The sequence below is a fragment of the Papio anubis genome, chromosome 7 (genome assembly GCF_008728515.1).
Source record: "Papio anubis isolate 15944 chromosome 7, Panubis1.0, whole genome shotgun sequence".
Classification (NCBI taxonomy): Eukaryota; Metazoa; Chordata; class Mammalia; order Primates; family Cercopithecidae; genus Papio; species Papio anubis.
Genome location: NC_044982.1, coordinates 6,811,803 through 6,825,585, shown reverse-complemented (window position 1 = coordinate 6,825,585; position 13,783 = coordinate 6,811,803). Strand labels below are relative to the sequence as shown.

Below are 13,783 nucleotides of genomic sequence, written 5' to 3'. Positions count from 1 at the left end.
TTGAACCCAAGGCAGTGGATAAACATCGGACAGGTCGCCATGGGCTAGGACCCTGCCGTGTGGCCTGCGTTCTGTCCTCACCCCACATCCAGTGAGATGGGCTAACCTGCCAAAGGCCACACAGCCAGGAGCTTGGGGCCATCCAATGTGGACATCCATTGTCCTTCAAGTTGTGGCCACCAAGGCCCCACATGAGGCTCCCTGCTGCCCATCTGTCCTGACTCTGTACAGGGGGAACCCAAGGCTGAGGGGTCTCCAGCAGGGAGAGGCTGCACTCCTGAGGCCCAGCCAGGGCCAGGTGAGTGCGGGGCAGCAGGTGCCAGCGGTGGGGGGAGGCATGGGTGGGAAGCAGGGCCTCTTCCCTGACCTGCACCATGCTTGGCTGCCTCTCCACCTTTGATTACTGACCCTCCTCTGTCCCTCCAGGGACACTTTCCCGCCAGTGCTGGTGCTGGCTGGCCAAACAGTGTGGGAACCCAGGGGCCGGCCTTCCTCCAGGCAGTGGCAGCAGGGGAGGGGCCTGGGCACATGGTGGGTGAGCAGTCACTGCAGGGCCTCCTCTGGTTAAGCGGCATGATGCTGTGATGTTGCAGGGAACCCAGGAAGGGCACTGGCTCTGGGCTGGGCCCCACAGGCATCAGTATATGTGTTCCCCTCCCTTTGCCCCGTGCCCTTCCAATGGCCCCAACTCCTGCCCGACCAGATTTCACACCACTGTCCAGCCATCTCGAACCATTCCTGGGTGCCCCATCTCTTTCCCACCAGGCCCATCCTGTCCTATCCGTCCCCACCCCCATCCCTCACCTCCCAGGTCTCTGCACGAATGACTCTCAGAGGTCCTCCCTGACCACCTGCCCTTCCTGACCTCAGTTCCTTCACCAGTGCTCCTCCACCCACAAGCCTGTGGGCCCTGAGAGGCTGCCCCCAAGGTTTGTTCAGGCCCCGGCAGCGGCTGCCCCGTCGTGGTGACCATGGAGTAGCTATTGAGACCAGCTAAATCAGACATAGGTGAGCCCTTGGGGGCCAGCGGGCACACAAACGGTTGCAGCTTCAGGGTGAGCTGCAGGAGACGCATCATGTACACACACACCCCACACGCAGACACACTCCCGCGTGTGGACGTCACAAGCTTGTATGGGCACACACACCCACACATTCTCACACACACACACACACACACACTCTCCCACACACGTGCCCACTGCCATCCAACCTAGGCACACACACATGCATCACACGTGTTCACTTACACACACATTTTTGCATGCACACACTTCCACACGTGCCCACTGCACCTGTGCACGTGTACCAGTGAACACACAGGCATCACCACACACATCCACTTACACACATTCTTGCACGTGTGCAGTGGCCTCGGGAGCAGGGGACTCAAGCTGTTTATTCCCAACATGTGTTCCCATGATAAAGAAAACAGGAAGGGACTTGGGGCCAGACACAGGAAGGGGAAGTGGCCTGCCACAGGGAACCAGCTCCAGCCAGTGGACACTGGGCGGTCTGCTTGGGGGAGACGCAGGGGCAGGCAGACAGATGGCTGCAGGGTGGGGAGGTGGAATGCCCCTCCGTGGCATCTTGCCCTGGTTTAATCTTCACCACAGCCCCGATGGGCATCACCCCTTCTGGGCAAGAAACCGAGGCTGGGGCCAGGCTGTCCCCATCACCCAGGAAGGCTGCTGGAGCTGAGATTTGACCTGGGTTCATCTGACACCAGGCTCCTCCCAGCCCTGGTCCCACAGCCCACTTGGGCCCAGGTGAGGCCTCTGCTGGGGAGGTGGGTGCTGTGGCAGGGCCCTGTTCTGCAGCCCCACTGTTTGTCCAGCACCAGGGTGCATCCCACACCTGTAGAACCCCGGGCTGGACTCTGGCAGTCTCATGGGGGCTCCTGGGGGGTCAGCACTGGTTCCCTCTGTCCCACGGCATGCCCCTCCATCAGCCTAGCCCATCCCAGGGAGCCCAGAGCAAGGGTGACAGGAGTTGAGACCCAAGATGGGGCCACAGGCCCTGCCTGGCATTGACCCATGGGCCTGGGTGTGCCGGACAGCAGGCACCAAGAGGGGCCACAATGTGTGAAGCCCATACGGTGGGGTGGGACCTACCTAGGAGACAGATCAGCCCCCATTCCATGCCTCCCACTCCCTCCAGTGCCTGACACCAGCTGCCGCGCCAAGGCAAAGCAGAGGTGCCCAGCGAGGGACTCATGCCATTCCTTCCCTGGTCACACTGCCTCCCCAGGGATACAGAAACCACCTGTGCATACCTGAAGTCTGCCAAGTGCTGCAGAGCTATCTCAGTCCAGCCCACAGCCGGGCAGGTGAGGCTCCTCCCACTTTGCAGGGGAGTCACTGGGCTTCTCTCTTTGCTGACCTGCATCCGATTTTCTCCCTGCTACCCCCTCACCCCAGCCCACAACCCGGCCCAAGGCACAGAGTGCCGGGGTTCCACCCCCGCCCTGCCCCCAGAGTTGTCCTGGAATCTAACACCCAGGGGTTGCAGAGGGAGGAGGGGAATTTTCGGGGTGGAGGAGACAGTTCCAGGGGAGGTCTGGCTTTGTCTTTCTCTTTTTTCTCTTAAAATTAAAGTTTCAGTTAGGAGGGACTCAGGATGGCCACCAGTCCTGGTTTGTCTGAAGCTGGCCGGGGGGGTAGTTTCCAGGATCCATGGAGGGCATTCAGTGCTAAAACAGGGGAAGTCCCAGGGAAATGGGACAAGTTGGTCACCTGGGAGGGAGCCCACAGCCATTTCATCTAACCCTACATGATGCTTGAGCTCCCTCTGCTGTGTCCCCATCCAGCAGCTGCCCAGCCCTGCTTGAATACCCTCAGTGACGGTGAGCTCATTATCTGACAGGGCAGCAAGAGCCAACCAAGAGGCGGACACAGCCAGGACTAGGCACTGACCACAGCGAGGTTGGAGTTGGCAGAGTGGAGTGTGGGGCAAGTGGAAAAGGAGCAGGGACCCTGAGCTGCCTTTAGGGGCAGCCACGGCTTCCCACGGAAAGAGGAGGACAGAGAATTCCTAGGCCAAGGGAACAGCACAGGCAGATGCCTATACCATAGGGATTCAGTTCGTTCTCTCTGATGGCCAGTGCAGGGGTGAAGAGTAGAGGCTGTGACTTCTACTAGCACACAGCTTCCGTCTGATTCCCTAAGTCTGAGACCTCTGGGCATTCTGAGTCCCTGGTCCAGCAGCACCAGGCAGGCTATCTGTGTGCCCTCATATCCTCTAGCCCACCCACAGATAGGGCTTCCTTTGGAAACATGGAGGCCTCGTCCTCCTGCCTTCACTCCCCAGGTCCCTGAGCCAGGAAAGGCCTCAGTGCAGATGGAAGAGCTGCCAGGATGCCTCAGCACGCTGCTCCACCCGCTTCTCATTTTCCTGAGGCTTATGTATCCTCAGCGCCAGCATCTGCCCCCTCCTCCAGGAAGCCGCCTCTGATTTCCCTAGTCCTGAGGACTCCCCTGCCATAAGCAACATCCTTCTTCTCAGGCTTGCTGCAACCTCCAGCCCTGCCAGAGACCCCTGCCACTCCTCAGCTGGGCTTTCTCACCTCCGCACCTGCTGGCTTGTCTTCCTAGAACACCCTCCATTCCCTTCGAAAAGCTTTCTGGGCCGGGCGCGGTGGCTCATGCCTGTAATCCCAGCACTTTGGGAGGCCGAGGCATTTTGGGATCACTTGAGATCAGGAGTTCGATATCAGCTTGGCCAACATGGTGAAACCTCGTCTCTACTAAAAATACAAAAATTAGCCGGGCATGGTGGCAGGTGCCTGTAATCCCAGCTACTCAGGAGGCTGAGGCAGGAGAACTGCTTGAACCCAGGAGGCGGAGGTTGCAGTGAGCCGAGATGGTGCCACTGTACTCCAGCCTGGGCAACAGCAAGACTCCATCTTAAAACAAAAACAAAACCAAAAAACAAAAGAACTTTCTGGACTGAGCACAGTGGCTCACACCTATAATGCAGCACTTTGGGAGGCCGAAGCACGAGAACTGCTTGAGCTAGGGAATTCAAGACCACTCAGAGCGACATGGTGAGACCCCCTCTCTACAAAAAATAGTTAGCTAAGTGTGGTGGCACAGACCTGTGGGCTCAGCTAGGGAGACTGAAGCGGGAGAATCACCTGAGCCCAGGAGGTTAAGGCTGCCATGAGCTGTGATTGTACCACTGCACCCCAGAGTGACCCCGTGGCAAAAAATAAATAAAAGAAAGAAAAAGAACAGACTTTATTTTCACTTAAAGATAACTCAAATGCCAGCCCTTTCAGGAAGCCCTCCTGGAGCTCTCGGATTGAGTTTCTCTCCCTTCTCTTTAAGCCATTTCACTCCCTCTGGTCTCTGCATACAGAACTGGGTAGACCTAGAGCCTGAGGGGGCACAGCAGACCCAGCCCTGGGGTGATGCCTCTGGGATCTCCAGCCCTTGGCAGGTTCTGCCCTGTACTTTGTGGGGACCAGGGGCGGGGATGGATTGGCTGTGAGCCAGGTACACAACGAGAGCATACTAAGAGCTTGCTGGAGTGCATTCTTTCAACCAGTATTTCCTGAGCACCCACACTGTGCCAGGACCAGATGGCTACCCCTGGGGATCCCGCCTCTATCCCCTGTCGACCCTCAACATGTGGCTCACTCAGCACACAGTAGATGCCTGAAGTACTGGCTGCTGTTGGCCAAACAATCAAAGGCAAGGGATGGCCTTCCTGCAGCGTGGAGACAGACAGCCTGGCTCCAGATCCTGCTCACGCCCCGTACTGACCCGGTGGCCTTGGGTGGGTCGCTTAACCCCTCTGTGACATGGACACGATGGTCGCAGCAGCTCTGGAGAGCAGAGTGAGATGACGGGTGGCCACACTTCACGTAGCTCCTGGTCCCGGCCATGTCCTCAGTGGTGGTATCACTTGTTATTCTCCTTCCCTAAATGTCCATAAATGTCCCTTGCTGGCTGGGTGGAACCGTTTCCAAGGAAAGAGTGTACAGGCATTCCCAAGTACCCAGGAGCTGGGGTCTTGGGGACTGACCAAGCACCTAGGGGTGCAGTGGCTTCTCAAGTAACATCCTGGGGCTGCCCCAAGAGGCCCTGGGCGGGGGAGAGCAGTGCCCAGATTTATCCACCAATCGCACAGGCTGCTGGCACTGAGCACATTCTTATCTGCCCAGCCCAGCATGGGGGGGGGTGGCCAGGCCGGCCGGGGCGGGACGCTGCCTGGGGCTGGACACGGAGGATCCCCAAGCCCTGCTGGGTGGGTGACAGCCGCTGAGGCTCTGAGTGACCCTGCAGGCTGGTGGCCAGCCGGCTGCCCATCTCCCACACCATGTCGGACGGCGAGGGCCCCTCAGCTGGTGAGTGGCAGTGCTATATTTACCCGCTATGGCTCCGGTTGCAGAGCCAAGGCCGCCAGTCGCCGAGGGCACTGGGGCCCCCACAGGCTGCCGGCAGCTGTGAGCTGGACCCCCTTCCTCCTTGCCCAACGCCTGGGGGGCTTGTGCCGCCGGAAGAGGGGAGCTTGACTTTAAAGCTAAGTTCCGCCGCACCCCTGACTGCACAGCGTAGCCAGTGCAGGAAGCTGTGCCTGATTCAAGCTCTCCCGGGGCTGGCAGCCGGGGCCAGAGCTGACCCAGGACAGAGGGGCAGGAGCTGTGGCGGAACCCATGGGTAGGCTCAGGGTGCCGTGGGCCACTGGAAGCACATGCAGACGAGTGTATGTGAACATTTATCGGCAGGGAGCGCACACAGCTTCTGTCTGATTCCCTAAGTCTGAGACCTCTGGGCATTCTGAGTCCCTGGTCCAGCAGCACAAGGCAGGCTATCTGTGTGCCCTCATATCCTCTAGGCTGAAAATGGCCAGGGACACAGGCAGGTGGAAAGGCGATCAGATTCTGCGGTCTGCCCGCTGCCCTCTGCTCTGCCTGAGGCAAGAGGCTGTGGTGGGGACTGCCACCCGTGTGCCTGGCTGGCTGCCCCTGGCTCCTGCCAGTTTCAGAGCCAGCCTTGGCGGAATGGGGGCTGGGGACAGCGGAATCCAGGGGTTACATGGGGGACTCTGGAGTCAGGCTGTCCAGGTTCAAATTCCAGTTATTTCACCTCCAGGCTGGGTGATCTTGGGCAGGTGGCTTAACTTATCTGAGCCTCCATGTCCCCAGGTAAAAATGGAGATTGTGGTCCTAACCTCCCGTTGGCTGTGAAAATTAAATTTATGATATTGTGTGAAAGCGCCTGCTGGTGCCTGGGGTGCACTGAGCGCTCAGAGCGCTGCGTGCTGGCAGCAGGTGGGCACCCCGGGCAGCAGATGGGCATCCCAGGCAGCCCAGGCAGCCAGGTCTGGCCTCCTCCAGCAGGGCCTCCTTCGTAAGCCACCAATTGTCACTGGCACGTGGATTCATTCTCCATAAAACCCCACCTCAGAGGCTCTCGGGACACATCAAGGTCTCCTGGGGGATGTGGGCGGATTGTGGGTGACAGCACTCTGCAGATACCCTGTTACTGATGAACAGTCCCAGCGCCTTGGCCTGGCTGGGTAGGATTTGGAACAGAGAGTGCGAGAGTGTGTGTGTGTGAGTGTGTGTGTGTGAGAGAGAGAGAGAGAGTGTGTGTGTGTGTGTGTGTGTGTCTGTGTGTTGGGGAGGGGTACATTGACAGAAGGGGCCTGACCTCACCTTCTTCCACTGGGTGCCAGTTGTCCTGGCTGCCAGGAATTGCCCGCCGGGGCCGCGGGAGCTCCGGGAGCCAGCAGACAGCTCTTTCTGGCCGGCCCTGCCCTACACCTGACGCTAACCCGGAATAGCTCTCCCCCTCCACCAGGGACATGGCCCTGGTTTTAGCAGCTTGTAAAGCCACCCGCATGGAGATGGGTATTTCAGGAAGGCTAGGACAATATTTAGCCCATCAGGGCAAAGGAATGGGCGCTGAGTGTGCATGTGTGTGCGCAGCCTGGAGGCTGGGAGGTGATGTGGGTCTCGCTGTCCCTTCCCCGTTTAGGAGAGGGTCAGCCCGGTTGGGCTGGGAGATGGCGCCTGGATTCCAGGCTGGCTCTGTCGCCCTGGTGGGCAGGTGGCCCTGGGCAGGCTCCGGGTTTGGTTCTCCCATCTATAGAATGCCATGCGAGGTCTTTTGTCTCTAATATGTGGGTTTGTGATTCAACCTGGCTGGCAGGAGTAAAGGCAGCATCTTGGGGCAGGAGGGTATATTTACTTATGGGTAGAAGGGGGCCAAGGAAGGGGGCCTTTTGGAGCACACAGTGTGAAGTTCAGGCCTTTCTAGGATTCCTGCCCAGCAGCAACCAATGGTTGCTCCAAGGACACTGCAGTGAAATATTTTCACCTGTTTTCAGTAACCGATTCCCCAAGCCTGTGTCGGCAGTGGGAACATTCTCAGCTCTCCACTCGTGACCGGTGTGACCCAGGGCAGACTACTCAAGGGCACTGTGCCTCAGTTTCCTCATCCATTAAGTGGGGACAGTAATGGGACATTAACTCCTCAACGTGCAATAAGGATTAAATGGCTAACAGCATGTAACACACCTAAAATAACGCCAGGCTTATTGTTAGTGGTTATAGCCGTTATTATTTCACCAATAAATAAACAACCTAGAGAGGGAGATGAGGGAAGCAGAGGACCCGCTGTGTCCTGGACACGCTGTTCTGTTTATTAGCCGGAGGTGGGGACTATCAGCTCCATCGTGTAACTAAGAATACTGAAGCTCAGAGAGGCACACGTGAGGTCACCCAGCTGGTCAATGGCAGAGCAGGGATTCAAACCCAGTTCCCTGGAGTCTGTTAGCACAGAACCCGGGTTAGGCCCCTCTTCCTGGGAGTCCCACCTGCACACCCAAGGAGGGCGAGGCTGGCTATTTTGTGGGACTTTCTGGCTGCTGGAGAAGCAGCTCTCATTTCAGGGTTAGCTAGCTCAACAGTGCCTCCAATAACTTGCAACCTGTAGAGAAAAATGTAGTGCCTTGTTAGGGTGGCAAGAAATTTCTGCAGAGCAGGAGCGCAGCAGGAGGTGGCTGGCCCCTGGATTTATGGCCCTGTGCCTGGGTGGGTGAGCTGGAGCTAAGGTTACCCGGGAGTCAGCACCATATTTATAGCAGGAACTTGCCTGCATCAACTACCGGCCCACACACCCTGGCCAGCAAAGGCGCTTCCTTTACAGTTGCCTGCATTCTAGGCTTGGCTCTGTCTCTTAGGGGCGGGGTCACATCACCTGACTAAGCCTCAGTTTCTTCATCTTTAAAATGGGGGGTTCGTCATCTCCCTCGCTGGGTCTGAAAATAGGACCTGTAAGTGCACGGCACCTGCCTGGCATAGATGGGGCCTCAGAAGATGCCGGCTCTACACATCCTGGGTCTGTTGATTGTCTTTTCCTGCCTTTGACCTTGTGATTTACCGTCTCCCGTCCTGGCCAGAATCTGCAGGAAGAGAATCCAGGTCTCTGTGCTGTTAGCTGCCCCCATGCTTGGGAAAGTTTCCAGCAAAGCAGCTTTACAATCCTAAGCACCGAAGAACAGGCTGTTCTGTTTTCAGCAGAGCAATGAATGCAGGTCCGCAGAGACCAGGGTTCAAATCCCAGCTCTACCACTTCCTAGCTCTGTGGCCTTAGGTGAGTCACTTAACTTCTTTGAGCCTCTGTGACAGATGGGCATTTGCCGTGCTGCAGAGGGTATGGTAAGGACAGACCTGTAACCTGCAGGAGTGCTCAGCCAGCAGAGTGACCCTGTCTGTCCTCCTAAGTAACCCTCCACCAGTCCCACTGCCCAGCTCTGAGCCACAGTCACCCTGTTCATGTGGTGAGACATGGCTGCCCTTGCTGGTGCCTTTTGTATGTGCGTGTGCTGGGAAGTTGTTCCCCTGTCTTTATCACCTCCCTCAATGCCCTGCAGCTTCTGATTCTCACCAAGACATTCAGCTGGGTGAGCTGACATCTCCCTGGCCTCCCCGAAAGGCCCCCAAGAACTTGGCTCTCCAAGTACCTCTCTCTGCTAGAAGTCAAGGATGGTTTTCCAAGGATAGGGCCTGCAAACATAGGTGGTGCCACCCAACTGCTCACGCAATTCCCCCTGGCGTCCTAGAACCCAGACAACACCCCAGCTTTTTGCTCCCCCAGACCTCATGGTGGGCCCCTCACCAGGAACCAGGGCAGTGTCCACCTTCTCTTCCGGTCCTGGCCATCCCCAGCTCTCACCTCAGTTTCTCCTAGAAGGCCCTGTCCCCCAGTTTATGCCATCCCTGTCCCTAAGGAGGTTGCACTGCTCTCTGAGGAGGGGGTCCTGGCACAGTGTCCCTTCCCTGGATTTCAGGGCAGGCAAGTGCTGGAAAGGGTATGAGATGCCTGGAGTGGCCCTGGGATATGGGAATACCTCTGAGATGACCTGGTGAACGGTGCCAACGTGGTTCCCTGCCCTGCTCGTAGGAGTCCCGAGCTGTACAGGCCTGTCCAGGTGTAGTGGGAGCCTTTGGTGCTGAGTGACCCAGGGCAGGCCTCCTTCATGTGTGACCTCAGAAAGGTTATGTATCAGCCATCCACAGGCCAGCACACGGCTCTGGACACATGCCCCGAGTTCTGACATCAAGTACCCCCCGCCTCAGCCCCTGTGAAGGGCTGGGCCTGCCTGAGTTGCTCTGAGGGTCCAAGCCGGACTCCATGCCCTGTGCCTTCTGGGTGCCTGCACATAGGGTGGTGGCAGGGCATGAGTCCCTGAGGAGCAAGAGGCAGTTTTATGTGATGTCAGTGGTTGCTAAGGCTGGAGACAGCAAGTGGCCTGGGTTTTCACTTCCTTTATGGTTACTGGCCGGTTCATCCTTTGGGGATAGGGAGCCAGTGAAGGCTCTGGAGCCGGGGATGGAGGATACATGGCTTGCTTCAGTGCGGTGGGTGGAGGAACTGGAAGGAGGATCTGGAGGCCCAGAGGCCACGGAGGAGGCTGGGGAGATGGTCCTGGGGAGAGAGGGTGAGGACGGGAGGGACTCGGAGAAGGGCACAGGTAGATTTGGCAACTGCTGGGGCTGGGGTGCTGGGAGGGTACAGGGGAGACTGAGCCTGATACTGCCGCCCCCGTTAGGAAGGTCCAAAGGACAGTCACCTTCAGGGCTCTGTGGGGTGACCTGGCAGTGTTTCAGGGCTCAACTGTAAAACCTGTGGCGCGCGTGGAGGACTGGGTGAGAGCCCCCTGGCACGGAGGGCTGGGTGAGATCCCCCTGGCGCGGAGGGCTGGGTGAGATCCCCCTGACGCGGAGTGCTGGGTAAGATCCCAGCCCCATGTGCCCTGGCCCTGGACACAGGCAGGCCCCTCTCCTCTCCGAGCCTCGGCGGTCTCATCTGTAAAGTAGAGGTGACACTGTAACCTCAGGGGTGTCTTATGGGTGATCTCCAGGCATGAACCTTTGAACAGCACTGCAGGTGTGCCGGGCACCTGTGATACTGAAGGACTCAGCCTCAGCAGCATCCAGCAACCTCTCACCAGAGGCTGAGCGCGGGGCGGGGACACACAGGAGGAATCCGCAGCTGGGGAGTCCCCTTCAGTGCCCCTCACAGCGCCCCTACGTTGAGGTTCACACCACACTCCTAACCCATGGGATCTCCATGTTATGGAGCAGGGGAAACTGAGGCCCGAGAGAATGAGAGACCAGCTCAGTCACCCAGCGAGGGCGTGGTGAGCTTAGCCTCAGGCCGGATTCCCAGGCACAGGTTAAGCCCCTCCAGCACTTTCAACGAGGTGTCTCCCACTTGTCCCATCGTCCAGGCTCAGTGGAGGCCTGCCTCCTCCAGGGACCCTTCCCTGAGTTCTGCAGCCCCTGGGGACCCTGAACCCCTGGAGCACCCATGCCCTGATACCCTTCTTGGGTAGTAGCTTTGAGTGGCACCACCCCAGACCTCTACCCTTCTCACAGAAGTTACGAGCTGTGGGATGTTACAGGCGTGTCCAGGTGCGGCTGGAGCCTTCGGTACTGTGTGACCCAGGACAGGCCCCCTTCTGTGTGTGGCCTGAGAGATGCTGATTTGTTAGCATCCACCCACTTATCTGTTACCCATTCAGGCCAGTACATGGCTCTGCACACGCGTCCCAAGTCCCAAGTCAGGCAGGGCCCAGGTACCTTTCCAGCCCTGCACTCACTTGGCACATGAACCTCCAAGCAGCAAATGAATACATTCGTGTGACTAGGGGCCCCATGCCAGCGTCGAAAGTCCCCTCGCAGGCTTTTTCGTCTATGACAAGAGATGCAGGTTAGAAATGCAGGTTGGAAAGGAAAGCTATCCACTTCTGTTCTTTTAAAGTATTGGGTCAATTCTAAGGGAGCATTCTTGAGATAGCAAGATAGCTTTTATTTTTTATTTATCATGCTTTTAAAACAAAATTTTAAAAATGAAAAACAGCTAATGGTTGCAGATGCTAACAGCTTTTGCGTTTAGCATTTGCAACCATTTCACTATTTTTTTCTTGAAATTCACACAGTCAAAATAAAATATAGAAACCGGTTGCTGAGGTAGGTAAGAGGCCGCCTGTAGACACCTATTTCAAATTTCCAATTTTTGCACTCTGATTTCAAAATTTTGCCTTCATCAAAACAGCTTCTTTGGTTTTTATTTTGTTTCCTACTCTTTAAGTCAGAATGGGATCGGGATGCTCCGGAACAAACAAATCTCAATGGTTTGATGCCACAAAGGTACACTTCTACCTTATACAAAGGCCACTGCAGGTCTGGTGACGTCCTCCCCGCTCCCAGGGCAGGTCCCTGCACGGTGGCCCAGCGTGATGCTTCTTTAAAGACCCATGTTTTCCCAGTCACTGCAGCCAGCCAAGAGAAAGATGGTGACACAGCACCAGTTAAATGCACCTACCAGGAAGCAACCCACCTTGCCACAACCAAAGTTTCACTGGCTCCAGCAAGTCACATGGCCACACCAAATGGCCAGAGGACAGGGTGTGTCCCTCCATTAGGAACAGTAGCAATGTCTGCACCCTTTCCATTGAGTTTTTCCCCACCAATTGACTGTTTCTTTGTTTGTTTTTTAAGTAATCCATTTTCATTATGAAACAGAGCATATTGTGTGAGCTGTGGTCAACAGGCATCCAAAATGTAAATCATGTGATTTCTAATATGCAAATCACAGTGCAAGGGCAAGAGTTTTCAAAACATTGCTCCCTCCCACAGACTTGCATTTGCATTTTAAAGCACAAAAATAAATTTCTGAATGATTCGATCATCACCTCCAGTGAGGAAAAGCATAACCGAGAACAACATTAGCCAGAAATCTCTTTTCACTTTTTATTTGTTGAGGTAGAAAAGAGGGCGTTGGAATGAGCAGGCTGTGGAATCCGTTTATTCAGTGTAATCCACAGATCCAAAAACTGAGATAGGAGTTTAGAAGGCAATGATTTTTGAATAATACTGGGGGAAATTATGAGAAGAGCGTGTTTCTTCACTCTAATACAGATATGCACTCTCTCTTTGATTCCATGACACCATCAAAGAGAAGCTGTGTCATCAGTTTAGTAACTGGCTTTCCCAGTTGACTTTTTTTTGAGACAGACTCTCGCTCTGTCGCCCAGGCTGGAGTACAGTGGCACATCTTGGCTCACTGCAACCTCTGCCTCCCGGGTTCAAGTGATTCTCCTGCCTCAGCCTCCCAAGTAGCTGGGACTACAGGCATGCACCACCACAGCTGGCTAATTTTTGTATTTTTAGTAGAGACCAAGTTTCACCATGTTGCCCAGGCTGGTCTCAAACTTCTGACCTCAAATTATCCACCTGCCTTGGCCTCCCACAGTGCTGAGATTACAGGCATGAGCCACCATCCGGCCCCAATTGACTTTTAGTGGTGGACGTGTACATACATATATAGCGCGCACACACACACACACACACTATGAAACACATTTAAATAAAACTTTACAGTGTAAGAGAGGGCTGTGGCCACACACATCACACATTGCTTTGTATAAGATAAGATCTGGTTTAAAAATAATGTTTGCAAAGACTAGAGGTTGCCTATGAACCCTGTCATAAGAGTCAGTGACATCAACTTGGATTGCTAGAAATAAAACCAGAATTGGGCCTGAAACTGCTGAGCTTCGTTTGGGGGGTCAGACATTCCTGCAGTATTCAGCGCTGTGGTCCAACCTCGAGGCCAAACTGTTTAGAGAACTCTCTACCAAGTTTAAACACATCTTTTAGGAATCCTGCCTCATTTATTTTGGGTGGAAAAACATGTCAAGCGCTGGTGCTGGAGCAGAAAACATCCTTCCTGCTGCTTCTCGCTCATAGTCTGAGTTAACCTCTGCCTCTGTGGATGCTTACTGAGCCCGTGCCACGTGCATGGTGGTCTGAGTTAACTTCTGACTCTGTGGACGCTGACTGAGCCCGTGCCATGTGCCTGGTGGTCTGAGTTAACCTCTGACTCTGTGGATGCTTACTGAGCCCGTGCCATGTGCCTGGTGGTCTGAGTTAACTTCTGACTCTGTGGACGCTGACTGAGCCTGTGCTGTGTGCACGGTGTACCGCCAGGCACTGTGGTGAGAGGCTAGAGCAGGGAATTCAGCCCTGGGTCTGATGTCCTTGTCCTTAGGGTTAATAGACTGAGGTTACCGGTGGACTAAACAAGAATGTATACAGTAGGCACTAAAAAATGGCGGTTCTCTTTCCCCTAGGTCCTTTCACACACTCAGTTCCACATGATGCCCCTTTTACCCTATATAGTCAACATTATTCCATTTTACAGATGAGCAAATGGAGATTTAGAGAAATTGAGTGGCTTGCCCAAGGTCACACAGTGAGTAA

The 13,783-nt window shown here is 55.5% G+C and overlaps 1 protein-coding gene across 3 annotated transcripts in view; it reads left to right on the top strand.

Annotated features, from left to right (window-relative positions):
* The first annotated feature begins 5,187 nt into the window (after positions 1-5,187).
* EML1 (EMAP like 1) overlaps positions 5,188-13,783 on the top strand; it is a 206,660-nt gene continuing 198,064 nt past the window's right edge. For 2 of the 3 annotated variants that reach the window (XM_031667858.1, XM_031667856.1), the window contains exon 1: positions 5,188-5,350. In XM_031667858.1, the coding sequence (XP_031523718.1) occupies positions 5,323-5,350 (28 nt within the window). In that variant the 5' untranslated portion in view covers positions 5,188-5,322. The remainder of the gene's footprint in view (positions 5,351-13,783) is intronic. The other variant, XM_031667853.1, reaches the window with a different exon arrangement.